At 45.2% G+C, this 19,293-nt stretch overlaps 1 protein-coding gene across 3 annotated transcripts in view; it reads left to right on the top strand.

The window, feature by feature from the left end:
- The window catches only part of LOC115572562 (neuropilin-1a-like), a 111,486-nt gene that overhangs the window by 82,558 nt on the left and 9,635 nt on the right, over window positions 1–19,293 (top strand). For all 3 annotated transcript variants that reach the window (XM_030402758.1, XM_030402757.1, XM_030402755.1), the window contains exons 7-12: window positions 5,231–5,386; window positions 6,501–6,645; window positions 9,433–9,608; window positions 9,731–9,886; window positions 13,519–13,663; window positions 19,018–19,200. In XM_030402758.1, coding sequence (XP_030258618.1) covers window positions 5,231–5,386; window positions 6,501–6,645; window positions 9,433–9,608; window positions 9,731–9,886; window positions 13,519–13,663; window positions 19,018–19,200 — 961 coding nt within the window. The remainder of the gene's footprint in view (window positions 1–5,230; window positions 5,387–6,500; window positions 6,646–9,432; window positions 9,609–9,730; window positions 9,887–13,518; window positions 13,664–19,017; window positions 19,201–19,293) is intronic.

Below are 19,293 nucleotides of genomic sequence, written 5' to 3'. Positions count from 1 at the left end.
TTTCACTTCAGAAGTAATAAAGATTAATGGATTATCAGAACAGCTGCAGATTAATCATCCGTCACTCATCCAGGATGTGATTTATAACTCCTGGTACGTCTTTGTCTTTTCTTTTTCCACGTTTCGGAGAATTGTGCTTTACCGTTACAAACTATCATGACCTGTGCATGACACTCTGATGTATTGAGGTCAGTATCAAAGTATTTAATATTCAATCGGTGACAGTATAACAGGTTTCCTCTCCTACACTAGGTGTGAAAAGCACATGCGTGTATGAAGGTGTTGCGTCAGCAGTAGAGGTGGATCAGAGCCGACATTCAGCATTTTCCCATCATCATATCAGGGATTTTTTTTCTGTCATGTCCCGCCCACAAGAATATCTGATGGCTCCCAGTTAATAGCGTATAAATATTGAATAATCTGAATCTGCAAACTAAAGAGTGACTACATTTTTAAATAGACGAAGTGGAGAGGAAAGTGTAAAGTAGCAGGAAATGGAAATGCTCAAGTGAAGTACGTCAAAATTGGAGTGAAGAACAGTTCTGGTTGTTGGAGATGAATTTCGGACACAAGTGTCGTTTTTTAGGCTCCTGTATCGGTATTGGTTGACCCATATAGGAGGAGGAGGAGGCTGGGGTTGGAATGATGGCTAGTTTACTGGATTTTCAGGTTGGACATCAGGGTTTGATCATGAGTGAAGCCAAAGGTCACAGGTGATTGTTTTAAGGACAGAGTTCTTTTAAGCGGATGTTTTCCAAAACGTAACCGAATAGTTTTGATGCCTTTTATTTTGAAAGTCTGACCAAACGTTGCGCGTTTGTTATTTCCAACCTGACGATGAAATGAGACCTTGTAGGCGAGGGGAAAGGTGACACTATCATGGTGAACCGGCGGGTCTATGACATGTCTCCAGATGATGCCAGGTTTATTTGTCTACCTGTGTGATCTGTATGCAGCTCTAAAAAGAAGCCTTCACGCTTTTATTCTCAGAGACTTTCATCAAATCGTGTAAAGCTTCGACTAGTGTTCAAACTGGGGTCTGCACTCAGGTAAATCCTGGGTCATGAGATGATTTAAAGGATAGTAAAGGATATTTTTAATTGTCAAATTCTAAATTATTTCACTTCCGATGTCTCTTATTGATGGCGTGCTAGAAGGAAACATTCCTTAATTTAAAGCGAGCTGAAAGATGATCAGGAACCGCTTCTGCTCACTTCTTAAGAAAGTATCTAGTAGCTTGTTTATGTATTTCACAACAAAACTTACACCATATGTGTCGTCGTTACATGCAGCACGCGTTGTGTTTGTTTTTTGGGGGGGGGGGTGATGCATCTCGTGGGAATCTTTTATCAGAAGGCAGCTGGGAAACGGCGGCGAGTCAATCCCACGAAACCTAGTTTTCCCAGGGGTCTCCCTGTCAGTCTGCGAGCCCACACAAGACCCACGAGAAGCTATTTTCCTTCTCCGTTCCTGAAAAAAGCAACAGTGGGAGAAGTTAAATAATGGCCTCTGGTCCCTTCCCATGTACAGTGTCACCGCGGCAGCGTCTCTATGGTGATGTAATTACACGCCGCGCGTCGCAGGCATCCCGCAGACTGAAGCGCCGTGTATTTTAGCGTGCAACTGATCATTTCCAAACTCAACAAACAAGCAGTTTTGTTTCGTCGAAGCGGAGCGAAGTGGAAGTCAAATGGAGTGTCACCTCATTTAATGCAGCCGTGATAATAAATGGATTCCGCTTCGTGCTTTAATGCAGTTCGGAGGAACTTGATGTGAAAACTGTACACGGAGCCACATTCTGTCTGCTGAGGTTTTCTTAATTTCTAGTATTTGTGGACGCTGAGTTTTTAAAGAAGACCACTGTAAGGCTTTCTGTTATCGCTCTCTCTGACGATAATTATAATTTTTTGTTTGATCTTTTTCTTTTCAAGCACTTTGAACCGCCTTGTTTCCGGACGCTTCTTCGCCGCAGTGAGATAAAAACTATGTTTTATCTGTTATTTTAGCCATTTAGATCATAACTTCATGAGGAAACGTGGAAGACAGTGCGGCAGCGAGATGCGATAACGTCACTCGGAGTTACTATGAACAAGTGAAACTGCTCGTGGGATGAAGATGATCACACTTGTTTAGTCAAAAGAGAAAAAAAACGTCTGATTTATAAAGGTTGGATCTATATCAGGATGTGGCGAGTGCGTCCTCAGAGTTCGTTTGCTATACTTGGCTTTCCAACTCATTCAGACACAAGAACAACACATTAAGTCTAGTCACACAATCAAACTGGGATTTTCCCCTCAGCCACCAGAGACACGCCGGCTATTTAAATCTGTGACAGCTTCGGTCTGCAGATTTCTGAAGAATTAAAACCCGTCAGGGAAAAGAAACTAAACAGCAGGTGGTCACCAATAAAGTATCACTTCTGTCTGAACATAGTTTGTCCTCGTTGATTTGTGTGTCTGCGTGTGATTCGTTTGTTATTTTTTGGGAGGTTGTCTGACAATGTTAGCATTTTTTTCTATGTCCAACTTCTGTGTTTTAACCGCGAGCTAAATCGTTAGCACAACTCGCCTGCTGGCTCACAGTTTGTGTGAGTTTCTCCGTGACACTTCGACCCTCACCTCTGACATGTTGCTTGTTTGTTATCTAACCCAGTCAGACGAGAGTGTGGAAAAACTTTCTGCTCTGTTCTGTCAGCTCAGAGATCATGGAAGACATTTTAAGCCAAGCGGCTAGCAGGAAAAGAAACTGCTAATGTCTTTTTCTCTAAAATAAAAGATTAGCTTCTTCCACAAGACCAAAATATATATATTTTTAATGTTAAATGTTTGATCACGTAAGCAAAGTTGCTACTATTACATACAATGCACCCCGGGGCATTTATCCAGAGTTACAACCTGGCAACCCAGGTCACATTATGAGGATACGACTCATTAGTATGGGTCTAATAGAGTGTTACAGTCAAATACACATCATGTCACCTCTGACGGAGCTAAGCTAGCAGTTCCCCACCGTCTGCAGTCTTTGTGCTAAGCTAGGCTAAGCTTGGCCCAGCGCTAATGACAAAACAGAGTCGGGTTGTTTTGTATTTATGCCTCATTTAATCATAGTTTCTCTCAACACACCACAGGTCACACAGTCATTAGCAATTCGGGTGGACACACTCTCACACACACACACACACACACTTTTTCTCAGATTCTCAGAAGGAAGCCTCTTCAGGACATCAGAACTCAAAAAGCCTGAAAAAAAATGAAATCACATGTCGTGCTTTCATCCAGTTCTAGGAAGAGATTGAATCAATAAGTATCACAAAAATCACTAAAACCATCCAGATCTTACACAGTTTATTCTCGTGTTGTTGTTAAATTTAAGTCACTTCAAGAAACAGAAACTATTGAGAGGACGTTCAGCTGTCAGGACGTCGTCTCAGCGGGTGTCTGAGGAGGAAGCGATGAAGGAGAGCTCTCGTGAATTACAGCCCGGTGTCAGCAGTTTAGTAGTGCAGCACACTGACTGCATAATGTTCCTGTGAAGGTTTTTTCTCTTTTTTTTTGTAATGAGAGGCGGCAGTCTTAACAAACGGGGGCTGGCCATCTCTCCGGTGTCCTGCTCTGATTTTTCACTGTCTACTTACGGACGGATCGCAGTATAATTAATGAGATCCGAGCCTCTTGTTTCCCCGACGCTTCAAGTCAAACAAGGTACAAGGCAGAGTTGTACGTGCGGGATCATGCTGTGAAGCTCGGTAATTAATTTTAACCTTCAGATTATGTTTTCTTTATGATGTTGGCTCCTTTACATCGGAAAAAAAAGGGCTTATTTTTGATGCAGTTACTCTTTAAGACGCTGAGAAGAAACACGACCTCGAGTTTGAGCTTAAATCTGGCTTTAAGACAAAACTTTTGGCGTCATCAGTCTTTAATTTCCTTTCTTCAAAGTGCTTTTTGACGGTAATTTCTCATCACGTGTCTCTATCGGCTTCTTTAACCTCAAACGTCTCTTTATTCAACATTATTTAACACTCTTAAAGTGACGGTTAACCCCAAAATCAAACATGTGGTGCTCAAAGCGCCAAACAATACATTTTAAAAACTCTAGCGCGACGTCTCTTTACACAAATTGATTGCTTACACAAGATAATCAGTTAGATTCGGCAACTACGCCATTCATTTTTACGTCTCACACTGTCACATGAGCTTCTGGTCCATGATGCTTGTTTCCTCCTGCGCAATGTTCTGTAGTTAATTATATAAAAGTGGAATTGTTTTGGTCAGAATTCACATGATTGCTGTTATCTCTCTAGGCAGAAGCTGGTTGTTTGTCTTGCTCAGCTGTATATTTATGTATTTGTATCTACAGCAGCTCCATTTTGGTCCGTTTATTAATTTAATTTAACTTCACTGGACTGTTTCAAACATCGCTGAGTCCGGATCTGCCTCGAGGTCCCCAAGTGTTTGCTCTCTGTGGGAAATATTGGTATTGGGCCTCTGTATGTATTAAAGGGACAGTGTGTAACAATTTAAGTAATTTATTAACTCAAATCAACGTCTTCGTTTATAAGTAAGTCCTCATTGGTGTACAGTTACCTCTGCCAACAATCTGACTTATCCTCCTGAGCGAAGAATTACCTATCTGAATATACATAGCACGGGCAAGCTCTATGGAGGCCGCCATGTTTTTCCGGTTTTAAAAAAACTACGGACTGCCGAGAGGGACACAAAGCACTACGTGGTACTACGTAGTAAGGCTGAACGCGTTTTCGCTCAGAGCTAGCTTGACTGCAGAACTGAGAGGGAGCTCAGCGAAAGCGTTCGTCACTAACAATAACAATAACTAACTACATCTTTACCTCATTGTTGAATCAGTAGAAATACTCGACGCTGTTGGGAAAGAGTCCATATTTTGAAAATGAGTTTCTTGTCCGTCAGGGCCACCGTAGCTTCCGGAACGTCTCCAGCGTCTTCAGAACGGGAGGGGTGAGCAAAGGAGTGTTGCAATGTAGAACCTCACAGCTAGATGGCGCTAAATACTTGATATATTACACACACTGTCCCTTTAATAAAGAGTTTAAAAATAAAGAGTTTAGTCTAGAACTGCTCCAATTGGAAGGTGTCATGAGCGAACTGAATGGATACAAGAATATGTTGCATCTGCAGAAGCACCTGGCCTGTGGTTCTGCTCCCTGTTGACTAACTTGTCCTTGTATTCTCTCTCTGTGTGTGTTTTCCAGGTGGATTTGGGTTTTCTCCGGTTCATCTCAGCCGTCGGGACGCAGGGAGCGATCTCCAAAGAGACCAAGAAGCACTACTACGTCCGCTCGTACAAGGTGGACGTGAGCTCCACCGGCGAGGACTGGGTGGCCGTGAAGGAGGGCTCGAAGCCGAAGGTAACGAGGAGTCATTAATGCTGTCGGCGCGCGTAGATATGTATTATTGATGAGTAATGAAGGACTCTGCATTCCAATCAATGGGGACAGCAGCGTGGGTGGCTGAATCAATGTTTTTTCAAGGCTGACAGCATTTTGACAGCATCCTTAATATGAGCCTTGACTGAAATGATGCACTGGGAAGTCAGCGTTCCAGCCCGCTTCTCTCGTCAGAATCATGATCCGTTTTCTTGTCGGCGAAGCAGTGATGTGACAGCATCAACACAAATAACGGACGGGGGGTACAAACACGTCAACCCGGGGTCCGGCTCGGATGTTGCATGACGAACAGATTCGTTAAGTCGATTTGGGTCGAACCAGATTCTAATAAAACCACACGACTATCAGAAACCTTGTCAGCCGATTATCAAGTAGTCATTGATGAAGCAGCAACGCTTTTATTATTATATGTAGACACACTGTAGCAGTGGCGTGCACAGACTTTTTGAAGGGCAGGGGCGAAAAGAAGGGCACTTTAGCGCATGTTTTGGCTCCCAAGAGGGCAGTTTATCATGTTTTAACTAGCCAAGGTGGCAGTTTAGTGTGTTTTGCCAACCAAGAGGGCACTTTGGCACGCTTTTTTGGCTCCCAAGAGGGCACTTTAGCGCATGTTTTGGCTCCCAGGAGGGCACTTTAGCGCATGTTTTGGCTCCCAGGAGGGCACTTTAGCGCATGTTTTGGCTCCAAGGAGGGCACTTTAGCGCTTGTTTTGGCTCCCAGGAGGGCCCTCCAAGAGGCAGTTTATCATGTTTTAACCAGCCAACGGGCAATTTAGTGTGTTTTGCCAACCAAGAGGGCACTTTGGCACGCTTTTTTGGCTCCAGATAGGGCACTTTAGCGCATGTTTTGGCTCCCAGGAGAGCACTTTGGCGCACGTTTTTCAACAATTGGGCTACAAGAGGGGGGGGGCCTTGTGCACATCACTGCACTGTAGTCATGTGCAACCCCAACACATGAAAGTGTTGAAACCTCAGTAGTAAATTCGTGGCAGGAGTCGTAGTATCAGAGTCACTGATCGCACCAACAGGAGAATCAGTAACAGAATCACTCAGTGTGTTCTTCTCTGTGTCCTCAGATCTTCCAGGGGAACCACAACCCGACAGACGAGGTCCGCTCCTTCCTGCCCAAACAGACTCTGGCCCGTTACATCCGCATCAAGCCCATCTCCTGGGAGCAGGGCATCTGCATGCGCTTTGAGATCTACGGCTGCAGGACGTCAGGTACGACAGCGCCGACACTTCCTGTTTGTCCTTTTTCACATTCCCATTCTTACATTTCATGCGTTTTTCTCTCTTTATCAACTTCGTCCGTCACCACAGGGTTCGTTCAAGTTTAATGCAATCTGAATTCTTATATAATCCAACGTACATATGGACTGTGGGCTTGTGCTCACACCCACGCTCGTTTGATTTCTCTCCGTCACTTCCATTTTCTGATATATTACGAGGCATTTAAACACCGCGGAGGGACGGAAGTTGGCAGGTCATTACCGAAAAATATCCCTTTTGGCTCCGTTTTTGATCAACAACAAAGAGTTATTAAGACCAGTTTCCTCCGTTTTCTGTGAGAAATGTTTATTATTTTGAAACTTTGTTACGCAGCTCACCTTATCTGTGTTCGGTACTATTTAATATAACATCCAGATTCAACAATAAGCCGCAAACTTCTACATTTCCGTCCTTGTAACTCTTTTCTTTCGCTTTGTGGGAACTTTTCTAAACACTTCTGATGAACTTTCCCGAATCCAAATGCACCTTTCTTCCCCAGTTTATAAAACAATGTTCCTTTTGCAGACGTTACGTGCACGTACGTAAACCTCAGATGCCTTATAAAACACTGAATATGTCCTTATTTGGGGAATGTAACGCCTCATGTGTGATGATTTGAACTCTTCGCTTCTCGGATAAGTTCCTACCTGCGTCAGGAACATCCTCCCTTAAACAACATTTTCTCACTTTTTTTGTGTTGTTGCACATCGTGAATCAAACTTAACATCTTTTTGGCTGCCGCGCGAGAATCTCCTGCTGCTCTCTGTTGATTTAAAATAATCGCAGCTTCCAAGGCGAGCGCAAAAAACTCCCACGGAAGGACACCGTTATTCATTACAGAGGAGCAGAGGAGAATCACGCCGCCTCATTACTCATCCTCCTAACGTTACATAAACCGTAGTCCTTGACGCGCTACGGTACAAGCAACTCTCGGCAGGAGAGCTCCATAAAGTAGATATTAGGCTCTTACTCACAGGAGAACAGGCTGCTGAGTGCTCGACAGGTGATTCAGGAGACATAATGGCGCAACTGGGAAACCGGGAACGTGTGAAAGTACCGAACAGAACTCTTAAAACCCAACTTAATCCTCATCTTGACCTAAATTTAATCCTGTTTCTATTTTTAATCTTCAACCAAACTGCGGATGACAAACATGAAGCGGTCGAATGTGTTAACGTCGAGCTCACTTTTCGCTCATTTAACCTTCTTTTTTTCTGTCCCTGGGAGAACATTTGGTTCTCATAAGCACGAGAACCCACACGGAGAGGCGCTGTAGGAGGGGGTTTCCATAAAGAACACATGGGTTTGCAATAAATTCACATTATGGAGGAATTTACATCCTCGGGAGCTGTTGTTAAGCACCAGACATGACTCTGGAAGCATTTGTCAGATGCAGATACCACACAGACCCGGATTTTAGATCTCCCTCGTTGTTAGTAATGGATTAAAACTCCTGACGGGATCATCGTTAAGTTTTCCTATTTCCGTAAAATAAGCTAAAATGCACATCTCAAGCCTCTCAGTAATTATTCCTGGAATATTTCCCCGCACTTGTTAGAGAAAACAGACCGGCGCGGTTGTTCAACAGATTGTCTTGCAGCCTCGAGGCCACGCGTAGCCTCCCCTTCAACAGCCGAGCCCGTCGGTGTCACGCGCCCCTGAGACGAGACTTTGAACCTCCGAACATTTGCCAAGGACTCTGCTACCAGCTGCCGCCGGGCTTCTGACAACGTGTTCTCATTCAAATCTCAGATGGACGATGCAAAAAAGAAGTGCAAATTCTCACCCTGAAGCAGCAGACGAGAAGATACAACTATCTTCATTTGAGTCGAGGGTCGAAGACTTTGCTTGATCCGGGAAGTCTAGTGATTCATCCGGGCACACCAGAGTTTAGCCAGGGTTAGAGTTAGCATTGTTAGCATAGGTATGTTGGGCCTTGGCAGAGGTATGCGCTCTACCGAGTGCTAGTTTTGAGCATTTTGGCAATTTGGTTCCCAGATGGAAGCCAAAAATAGACTTTTCTTGACCCGAAGAGCAAAACCAACGTGGGTTTATCATGTTGAGGTCGTTGACGCTTCTTTGATTGATAGTTCTGCTAAAAATTGGTGGAAATGTGAGCTGGTTTACAAGATACGTCAAGGACCCAAGAATCTAGATCAGAACCAGAGCTAATTTGGTGGAAAAGGGGGAATCGGAGTCGGTAAAAGATTCGGTCACCATCGTCATTTCACGTTACGATAACATTCCCTCTGCTGTTTCCTTTTCATAAGCCTAGAAACTGATGGATCTTCTTCTCAAACTGGACTTGCTGGATCGTATTTCATTGTCTCGCTGCTGCCTGAAGCAATGCAGCCATTTAAATTTGTTTAACTGGCTGTTTTTCTTTCCGAACACCACCGGGGGGAAAAAAAAAACAAGGCTGCAGATTCTGACGCAGTGCTGATCCGATCTGAACCAGCCCTTTGTAACAGAAGAGAAGCAGAAGTCGTAAAGCACAAATCTTACAGCTTCTATACACACAGAGAGCTGCATCATGGTCAGTTCAACCAAACTCGTCCCACGGATGATAAATTAGTCTTCGGTGTTAAATACTGCAGCAGCGCCCAGAGGGCATCCACTAAAAACCGCTGACTAAAGCAGAGACGGGATAAAGATGAAAGTGGTCTCTCTTATCACGCTGTACGCCTTTCAAAAGTTTCTGATCCAACAGTGTTTCCTTCTTATTCCCTCTCTGCACAGACTATCCATGTTCAGGGATGCTGGGGATGGTGTCCGGGCAGATCTCCGACGCTCAGATCAGCGCCTCGTCGTACGCCGACCGGGGATGGGTGGCTGAAAACGCCCGCTTGTTGACGGGGAGGTCGGGCTGGACCGGGCAGCAAACCAAGCAGCCCTTCAGGAACGAGTGGCTGCAGGTGGGTTGAATACAGAACTGGGAGTGTGTAATCACGGAGAACAGTGCGATCAATAAGGCCTCGGAGCGACTTTTGTCAGCAAGATACCGACCATTTTGCTCCGCTTGTGTTCCCCCTCTCAGGTGGATCTGGGCCAGGACAAGATGGTGAGCGGCGTGGTGATCCAGGGAGGGAAACACCGCGACAGGAACGTCTTCATGAAGAAGTTCAAGCTCGGTCACAGCCTGGACGGGGAGGACTGGACCATCGTCAAGGAGAACGACACCACCAAGCCCAAGGTTGGTACATCGGACCCGTGTTTGTACCTGCAGCCTTCAATCCGACCGGACCGGTTGTGATTCTCATCCTTCTTTCACACCTTCGTCGTGCCGAGGTGACGGCCAGGTCGATGAACAAGCTTCAACTTTCTTGACTTTCTTGACAAAATAATATTTTAATTAACTTAAATTATCAACAGAATCTGAAAAAATAGCAGTTTTGATTTTGATTTTAGTTTTCATTTAAGTGTTACAGCGATAGCTATAGAGGTTAGCATGCTATTCAGTTAGCTCTTAGCTACTTTGTACCGCAAAAACAGGCTCAGCTGATGGGTCTGCTAGCAGTTAACTGAGCTAACAGTTAGCAGCAGTTAGCTACCAGAATATGTGCGTATACATTTGCATTAAGAGGAGCAGAATTCTTACATACTGCACCTTTAAATGGACGAACATGTGCAACATATTTCACAGATCGAAAAATGATTTACATCCCTCCAATAAACACCAAATCAATATAAGGTCCCATGAGGGGAACTGGAAGGGAGGAGCCGATCTATAACATAGTTTTTTCAAAAGTAAATAAAAAATGGATCTCAAAGCCTGAGTGGATGTGAACGATCGCATATGAACTCCGTGAACTGACGTGGTTCATCCACTCTTAGCTCATCCTCTCTTTCTTACTTTCTTTCTTTCTTTCTTCGTCCGTCTCTCCGTCCATCCCGCCGTCGTCCGTCTCGTTCAGAGCCAGTGCGGCGCTGCAGCCCAGGACAGATTAACAGTAATTGCAAATTACACAGGGAGACAGATAAAAGCTTGTTGACATGAAAACAAAAACCTCTCCTCTTACCGTAATCTGTAATTCCTGGAGAACCGTCTCACCGGCCGCAGAAACACACTGCACCGCTGCTGGAAACCAACGTTTAGCGCCCCAAATTACAGACTCGCTGTTCATGTGAGCTCCGACCGCGATGTTTGCTGGATGCTTTTGTCGGACGCACTCCAACGAAACCTCGACATGAAGCGAGACGGGAGCTTTCAAAAGGGGGAAGTTGGGTGTTTAAGGAGTCACAGTAGGATTTATTCTCGACATGTATTCATTCATCTATCCATCCCTTCACTTTCTGATTGATTTGTTCTTTCGCTCTTTCGCTCACAACGCTTCAGAGGTCCCACGTGGTCTGTTTAACTTCTGCACTGGAGGTCAAACTTTTTTTTTTTTTTTAAGTCTGTATTAAACTGAATTAACTGGATTTACTCACATTAAATTTGACCAACTGCTATAATCCAGATAACAGCAGAGCAGAGAGAGGAGCTGGTAGGAAAAAAGAAAAAGAAATGAGTATGTTGACCTCAGTTGCCTTCAGTTATTGCCGCGTTTTTCATAATAATTAAGCTTTGAGAGCACCGGGGATCGATACTTTCCGGCCTCTCGGGCATCGAGTCTGATTGTTAGAGGTTGTTAGGGCTCAATGAGAGACTGCAGGCGAGACTGAGGGCTAACGAACTCCTCTGCGTTTGCCAAAAGGGGTGCGATATCAAGAAAACTAAAGAGTATTCAGGTTGAACTCACAGTTACGCCAGTTCATAGGTTGATATTTCTGCTCGTGATGACCGCCGTCGTGGTTTTGATAAAACAGAAGAAGGTTTGTGAGTAGAAATGACCGCTGCGACTGATGATGAGGAGACGAGAGCTCGCCTACGCCGTCACCGTCACCAGAAAGCGTAAAGATGTTTCAGTCCTGTTTCGTTTGACGGACAGTCTGTCTGGTTTCTCGGTGTCTAACCCTTCTGGGCGATTTTTTGGGTTGCGTCTCTGATTCTGATCCTCGAGGAGGAAATTCATGTCACTGCTTTCAAGACTCGGGCTTCCTCTCCTCCCCCCGGGCCGGCCCCGCTGGTGCGACATCCTCCTCGATGTGTTCCAGATGGCGGGGCGGAGGACGAGGTTAGCCATCAGTCTCCTGCTGATTTACCGCAGACGGAGCTCTAGATGCTCCTCCATCCCCTTCGCCCTGACGCTCCGCTCTGTTTCCTGGGCGCCAAAAAAAAAAAAAAACGCTTCAGAAGACGAAGGCGGGAAGGCTCGGTGAGGCTCTGGCTGGTACATGATGCACTTACACATGTCCTGCTCACATGTGGAGAATCTGTAAGAGCTCATGCATAAACATCAGTGCACATATGAAGCTACAAAGGCTTGTAGGTTACCTGACCCGAAGCAAAAACAACCCAATCTTAAAGACAGTCACAATGATTCACCGTCTCTGTGATATGATGGATGATCTTGTCTTCGATCGGCGGACAAGGAGCGCTCGAACCACGTCGTCTCGACCAATTTGAAAGACGTTTTCAGCTGATGTTCTTCTTCTTTGAGCTAAATGCTGCTAGCACCCCTGTTGCCGCCTCCACTGCCGGCTCAGAGGTGGAAAATAAAAATGACCAGCCGTTCCGTCTTTGTAGGGTTTTATACGGAACGACCAGGTGGACTAAAGGTGCAACGGTCCCGTAAAAGAGATTTCAAAAGTTGAAGGTAGATAAAAAAAACGATGTTTCTGCAGCGACGGGAGGTGGAAGGTAAAGACGGACGGCGTTAAAAACCTCAGATGCAAAAAACTCGAAACCCTTGGAGTGGAGTAAAACCAAACACATCCTACAAAAAGTCGACTTGTTCACGGGAGCGTTAAAAAACCGACCTCGTGCTCGAGACGGGAGCGAACGCACACCATCGCTTGAATAATGCAACTACAAAACAACGAGCAACAACCCGAGAGACGTCGTCTCTTTAGTCTCACTCTCTTCCTCTCTTGTTCATTGTTCATGTAAACAGACGAGCCCTGTGCTACTTCTCTCACATGATGTCATCACTACAAACCCGCTGCAGCTTTTTGTTCGCCCTGCGAAGGTGAACGCTAAAAAGTGAACCATCTGCGTAGGTGTTAGCGCGCCGCTCAGGCCAAATCAAAACCTTCCACAGACTCGGATCTTAACGCGTTCTGTATGAAGATCCAGTCTTTGGCACATCCGAGCTCACGCCCGCGATGCCACGCTGCCGTCTGTAATAAATCAGGCCAAAGGAAACCTCAGCGGTCCAGACGGGCAGGAGCGCTTTTGGTGTTGGGTGTCCCGCCACTTGGCTCCCGGCGTGACGGAAACCATTTTCATCTGTGCCTCTTCCCACGTCGGACGTTATGAAAGGCCGGCCTCTGGTTCTGATTTCCTGGCTTTGGCTTTTTTTTTTTTTTTTTTCTTTTTTGTTTCCTCTTTTCATTTCGTTCGTTTTGTTTCAGCTTCTTCTTATCAAACTGACCGGCGCTCGATCAGAAGCAGACTCCACGTTCGTAAACAGAGGAGGTTATTGTTTGTTTTGTTCCTGGTCAGCGCCGCGGACGGGATTCAGAGGAGGAGACGCTCTGATCTGTCCTGAAAGAGAACAACAGATATTCTACACTTCCTGGAAAAAGAAACATAAATTCAAGGACCTCAGGATTCCTTGTGTTGTATAAAATATAACTAAACATTAACATTGTGGATCTTAACTGGTCTGTAAACGCTGTTTTAATAGAATAAAATCAACACAAATGATTATTTGCAGCGCCTGTCATTCCTCATCTTTAGCTCTTCTAAGCCCTGATGTGTTGATATGTTTCCTGCTGCAGATATTCCAGGGTAATCAGAACCACGACACCCCCGAGCTGAAGCCCGTGGGTCCCCTCCTGACCCGCTTCGTCAGGATCTACCCGGAGAGAGCCACCACCGAGGGTCTGGGCCTCCGACTGGAGCTGCTGGGCTGCGAGCTGGACGGTGAGTGCCCGGCCGAAAAGATGTCATTTCTACACATTCGCATTATCTACTTGAACTTATCCAACATAATAATCACACGTAACGAAATGAGGAGCAGGCCCGCTTTATAATAATCCGAGACGTTTATTCGTTGCCAACATCGCACAATAACAAGAGGGGCAAGTATGAAGTGTCGTCCCCGAGGCGGTTTGTCTCATCGCATTACGTTTTAATATCACAGCGTTGCACGCGGGCTGATATTAAAGCAGAACGCTCCTGTGGTTTCTGGCTTTCGGTGGAGTTGTTCTTGGTTGAGAGAAGCGCTCAGGTGACAGATAACGCACGGAACAGTCGATCCGTCAGACTCGAGGTTAGCGTCGGCATCTAAACTCTGTTTAGAGAAGCTTAGAATTCATTTAAAGTGACAGCAGACAACTGTTACGCTTTGATTTAGTCGATCTGCTTTCATTTCAGTGGAGACTTTCACAGCGTCGCGAAATCGAGGTTCATCAGGAACCAAACTAAAACGCTCGTGGCATCATTATTCTGTAATCTTTTACATTTACGTCATGATGATGCAACAAAGCAACAAAGTGTAACTTCCTGGCGACAGGCAGCGTGCTGATAATCACCTCCAGGTCGTCAAACACGCGCTGGTTTTGGCGTCCGACCAGATCTTCCGACCCCAAAGCGTCCGGGAATGAGACTCAACACTCGACATTCAGTCTCTCTCCTGCAGGTCTCACGTTTGTCATCTTCGATCTTTAAGGTGTAGCCGTGAAGAGGGAATGATCTGATGCACGTCGCTGTCACGTGATCCACTTTTGCTCGTTCGCTCGTCCACTGTGAAAACGGCGGAGCGATTCCTGTCATAAAATCTTGGAAAAAGCCAACAAGGCGTCTGTGGCGAGCATCTAAACGCCACGACTCGCATTTCCAATGTGAGCTCACAAACACTGAAAGCATTAAAGTACATCATCATCATCATCATCATCATCATCAAAGCACATTCAGGGAGAAGATGAATGAGACGTCTCACCCGTCGCTGCATCGACAGCGGCCAACAGGAGAGCTTCAGACATTTTTTCTACCTTTCAGTGTCGACGGCAACATTTGAGGAAAAACACTCGAAAAACATTTAGTGCAGGAGGAGGAGAAAGTGTTCACCGCGCACACAGCGCTGGAAGAAGCGCCGGCGTTAATGTGTTCTCAGGCTTCAGTCGGCCGGCCGCTCGGTCATTAACGAGTGAGCTGCTGAACACTTCAGGCAGCTTATCTGCACTCTAATGAGAGCGAGAGCATGAAAGGCTGACGGACGCCGCGGCAGGGCTGCTATCTCTGCTGCTGCAGTGGTCAGAGCTGCATGGTGTGTGTGTGTGTGTGTGTGTGTGTGTGTGTGTTTAAGAGAGAGAGAGAGGACTCGACCTCCCTCAGCAGGTGAGAGAGGAGCAGATGAAGGCAGGAGGGAGGCCCTCTGGAGTATCTGGTTGCCCTGTAGGGAGAACGATAAGGATCAGCCAGAGCGGGAGAGATTGCAGAGTAGACGAAGAGAGGAGTGTGTGTGTGTGTGTGTGTGTGTGTGTGTGTGTGTGTGTGTGTGTGTGAGAGAGAGAGTAGAAGTAGAGAAGAGGACGGAATAAGAGCAGGAGAGACGAGGTGATGAGAGAGAGATGAGAGGAGTCGCGGCGTCCGGAGATAAACTTTGACTTTGCGCGGGGGGGAAATCTCAGGAGGAGTCTCGGCCCGGTTAATTAACTCCTCAGAAGTTTAAGGTCGTGCGCGTCGTTATCTGTACTGTAAAGTTCATTTGACAGTTGAAAGGTTGAAAGGTGAGAAGCAGCTCGGAGAAACGAAACTGTAAACGGGCACAAACCCTGAGTCCAAAGAAAAAGGGTTGCAGCGCTGAGGGAAATAAAAAGAGATCACAATCATTTTTGTAAACATCCACCCGCTGCTTTCAATTAAGCACATGTCAATACGTAAGGGTCGGTAAAGCGTCATGTTCGGTTATATTTATGTTTTACCGTCGTCCCAACTTTGTGTTTTTTGGAAGCGGGGTTGTTCTGCACAGCTGCTGGCGCGGATGTAATTGCTGCAAACGTTAAATATATATATAAATATAACCCTGCTGCTCCTCCGAAAGTCCAATTAAAGTAAACCAGTTCATATGCAAAACAGCGGCGCTCAGTTACCCGAAAGGAAAAACATGAAAAACGGTTCCTTAAACGCTCCCTATGTAATTAAACAGACCGAAATAAAAACGTATAAAAAAAAAGATGCCGCGGTGTTCAGAGGTAGTTCCAGAAACTTCATTTAGAAAAAAACGTTTTAATAATAATCACAAGAGGATCTGAGAGTCGAGGTGAAGTGAGAGACAAGAACTGCTGCAAGTGTCTGGCTAGACTTTCAAAATAAAGCATATAATGAATTGTTAAAGTGAAACTCTCCCCAAAATGCAACCTAGGATTTTTTGTGTGAATGTACCCGAGTCAAACCTTCGTGTAAAAGCATAATTACAACAAAAGAGGCACTTTTAAGATTTACCATATTTTTGTTTTCCGGTCAAACTCATTTTCAGTGGGAGTGCTACGGGCACTTTAGCGATAGCATCAAAATCTCTATTTTTAAAACAGTAAGAAGTCTCGACACAACATGAAACTTTGCTGGTAGTATCACCAGGGTCTCTACACATGAACACGAGCATTGAGAACATTGTTTGTGTACACAGAGTTTACTAAAAAGAAGGTTTTTGAACAACTCACGTTAGCAGTAGCTTGTTCCGCTCGCCGCCGTCCTGCCAGTGGAGAAGTGTCGATCTCAGAATGTGACGTAACCTGGAGGACAGTCAAGGTTGAAGGCTCCTAAAGCTTAGTTCTATACAAATGCACAGATAATTTGTTGTTTTATCGTTAGCGAAAAACAATATTGACCTTGAAGTTGAAAAAGGAGCCTCATATAAGAAACAATACTAATATAAAAAGCCGGAAAAGTCACGTGAGATCTCACGTGGATAGTTGTTGCTGGAAGACAGTAGTTCCACCTTAACTGTCCTCCAGGTTACGTCACGTTCTGAGATCGACACTTCTCCACTGGCAGGACGACGGCTAATAAAACAAGCTACTGCTAACGTGAGTAGTTAAAAAACTTTCTTTTTAGTAAACTCTGTGTACACAAACAATGTTCTCAATGCTCGTGTTCATGTGTAGAGACCCTGGTGATACTACCAGCAAAGTTTCATGTTGTGTCGAGACTTCTTAGTGTTTTAAAAATAGAGATTTCGATGCTATCGCTAAAGTGCCCGTAGAACTCCCATTTAAAATGAGTTTGACCCGAAAACAACAACACGGTAAATCTAAAAAGTGCCTTTTTCGTCGTAATTATGCCTTTACACGAAGGTTGGACTCATATACATTCACCAAAAAAGCCTCGGTTGCATTTTGGCGAGAGTTTCACTTTAACGTTGTCGTGGTTTGGTTAGGTTCAGGAAAAACATTGTCAAATTATCCAAATCATTTCTCTCTTGTTGCTCAGCGGTGCTGTTAACTCTTCATTAACGCGCGTAACGACAAAGCTTTGTCCTCAAGCGCTCTCGGCAGCCAAACAAGCTGATGTCACGCCGCTGAGTGATGCAAACGAGCCACAGCTGATATCAAAACCTCTTCTGATACGAGGCCGCGGACGCGAGATCGCTCGGCGAGCCGTTCGCCGGGATTCTCCCCCTCAAAGAAACTGTTTTCCGTGGCGTTGGAGAAGCCTCCTCCTGTTTCCCACCAAAAACATCAAGACGCCGAGCTGAATCTCGGGGAAACACAAGAGAAACTAACAAGCTCACAATACGCCTGCAGATCGGCTTCAGCAGTTTAATCAGGGTGTTTTTTTTTTTTCAGGTTTTTTTTGGTGCTTCGAGCTTTGAGTTAAATCATCCAGTATCACGCGCGCTGCTGTGAGAGAGCGAACCTCCATCCCACTCAGAGAAACGCTGCAGACTCGTTTCCTTTACAAAGTTTAATTACATGCGCGCCATCTGTGATTTTTTTTTTTTTTACGTAGCCTACATATGCTAATTCAAGTTCAATTTGCTTCATTTCCATAAAAACACATCGCCCAGACACGGGCTGTACGGCGGGATTTAACAAGATACAAGCGTTTTCCGTCGTTATCACTTTGGGCCTCGATGGGAAACGAGAGTGTCGGCTCTTCAATCTTCAGACGGCGAGAGTGTCTGGTGTTTCGAGCTAATATCTCATGCATACATAATGCAAAAGCCAAAGGTCTTGTTAGGCTTCAGATGCTTTTACAGCGCTTGAATGTGACTTTGTTTCTGTGGTGATACGTGATCCCTCCTCTCTCTGTGATTTCAGCACTACTTTGATGCCCTAACTTACCTGTTCTGCCGTTTTGGTGCTACTTATTTCACCTTTTTCAGCCGCTGGAACTTTACTGTCCTGTCTGCATGTCTAGCAAATCTTCGTAGCTGTGGAGATCAGGTTAACTCTTGATGATGTGTTAAAAAGCAACAGCTGTGGTGGAGACGTTTCTCCCTGCAACACTTTGCCCGTTTAACACCTGTCGTCACATTAACAGACACCGGCTCAGCTGTTATTTTTAGATATAATCAGGAAATGAAAAGTTACCTTCGCTCGTTCACAGTTTAGAAGCTTTAAATATCAGGTTTATTAGGCCGCATGTAACACGACAAACACACCGAGAGATCTCACGGAAAATGTTATCAGAGCAAAGTTTCCTTAACTTTCGTGTCTCATCCTTCACTGCACTCAGTCGATGACATTTAAGGCAGCTCGCTCTTCCCCTTTAGTTCCTAAACCGTCCCTGTGTTCCCTCAGCAGGGACTTTTTGAGGAGGGCACTGACTAACTTTAGATCCTGGTGTCATTAAAGGAAAGACAAGTAAAGTTCCTGAGCCTCAAAAAGTTTCTGAACTTCCCGGAAAAAGTTCCTACGGCGGAAAAGGCCATCAGTTAACATACGGACTATAGACGTTTGACAACATTGTGCAAGAAATGTTTTGAAACAGTCTTTTAACCATCTGCCGAATTAACAAGAAGGCTCAAATAGTTCAGAATTTGTTGAGACGGCTTCTCACGAAGTTTACAATGTCTCTCCTGACGTAACTACTCACAAAATGTACCGATTTTTAAAGGGAGTCTGGTGACTTTTTACACGGCCGTCAAAGAAGCCGCCCATATTGATCCCATTCACCGTATTTGTCGAATCTGACTTGTTTATTACTCAGCGAATTGTTGTCTTCTTTCACAAATCTAGTGTTAAAGATGAAGCAGTGTGTTCGAACAGCTGTTAGACGTCTTCCTTTATTGATCTTTCTTTATCTATCTGTTTATCTCTCTCTCTATGCAGACATTACAACGACGGCACCTCCCACCACGGCCATCGCCTCCACGCTTCCCATGACCACGTTTGGAGCGACCACCACGGCGCCGATCACCATCCCCGGCTCGACGGCGACTTCGGACTGCGATGAAGGTCAACGGGACTGCGGCGGCGAGACCGACGCCCCCGATGACTACAACACAGCTACAGGTAAACCTCCAAAACTCCAGAGCAAAGAGTTTCTCTCCCGATCCCTCTTTATTCACGATTTATTTACGTAGCACTTCCCCGAAACTAAGTTTT

This window comes from Sparus aurata, chromosome 21 (genome assembly GCF_900880675.1).
Source record: "Sparus aurata chromosome 21, fSpaAur1.1, whole genome shotgun sequence".
NCBI lineage: Eukaryota > Metazoa > Chordata > Actinopteri > Spariformes > Sparidae > Sparus > Sparus aurata.
Note: the sequence above shows the minus strand (reverse complement) of the source record. Positions and strands in the feature narration are given on the sequence as shown.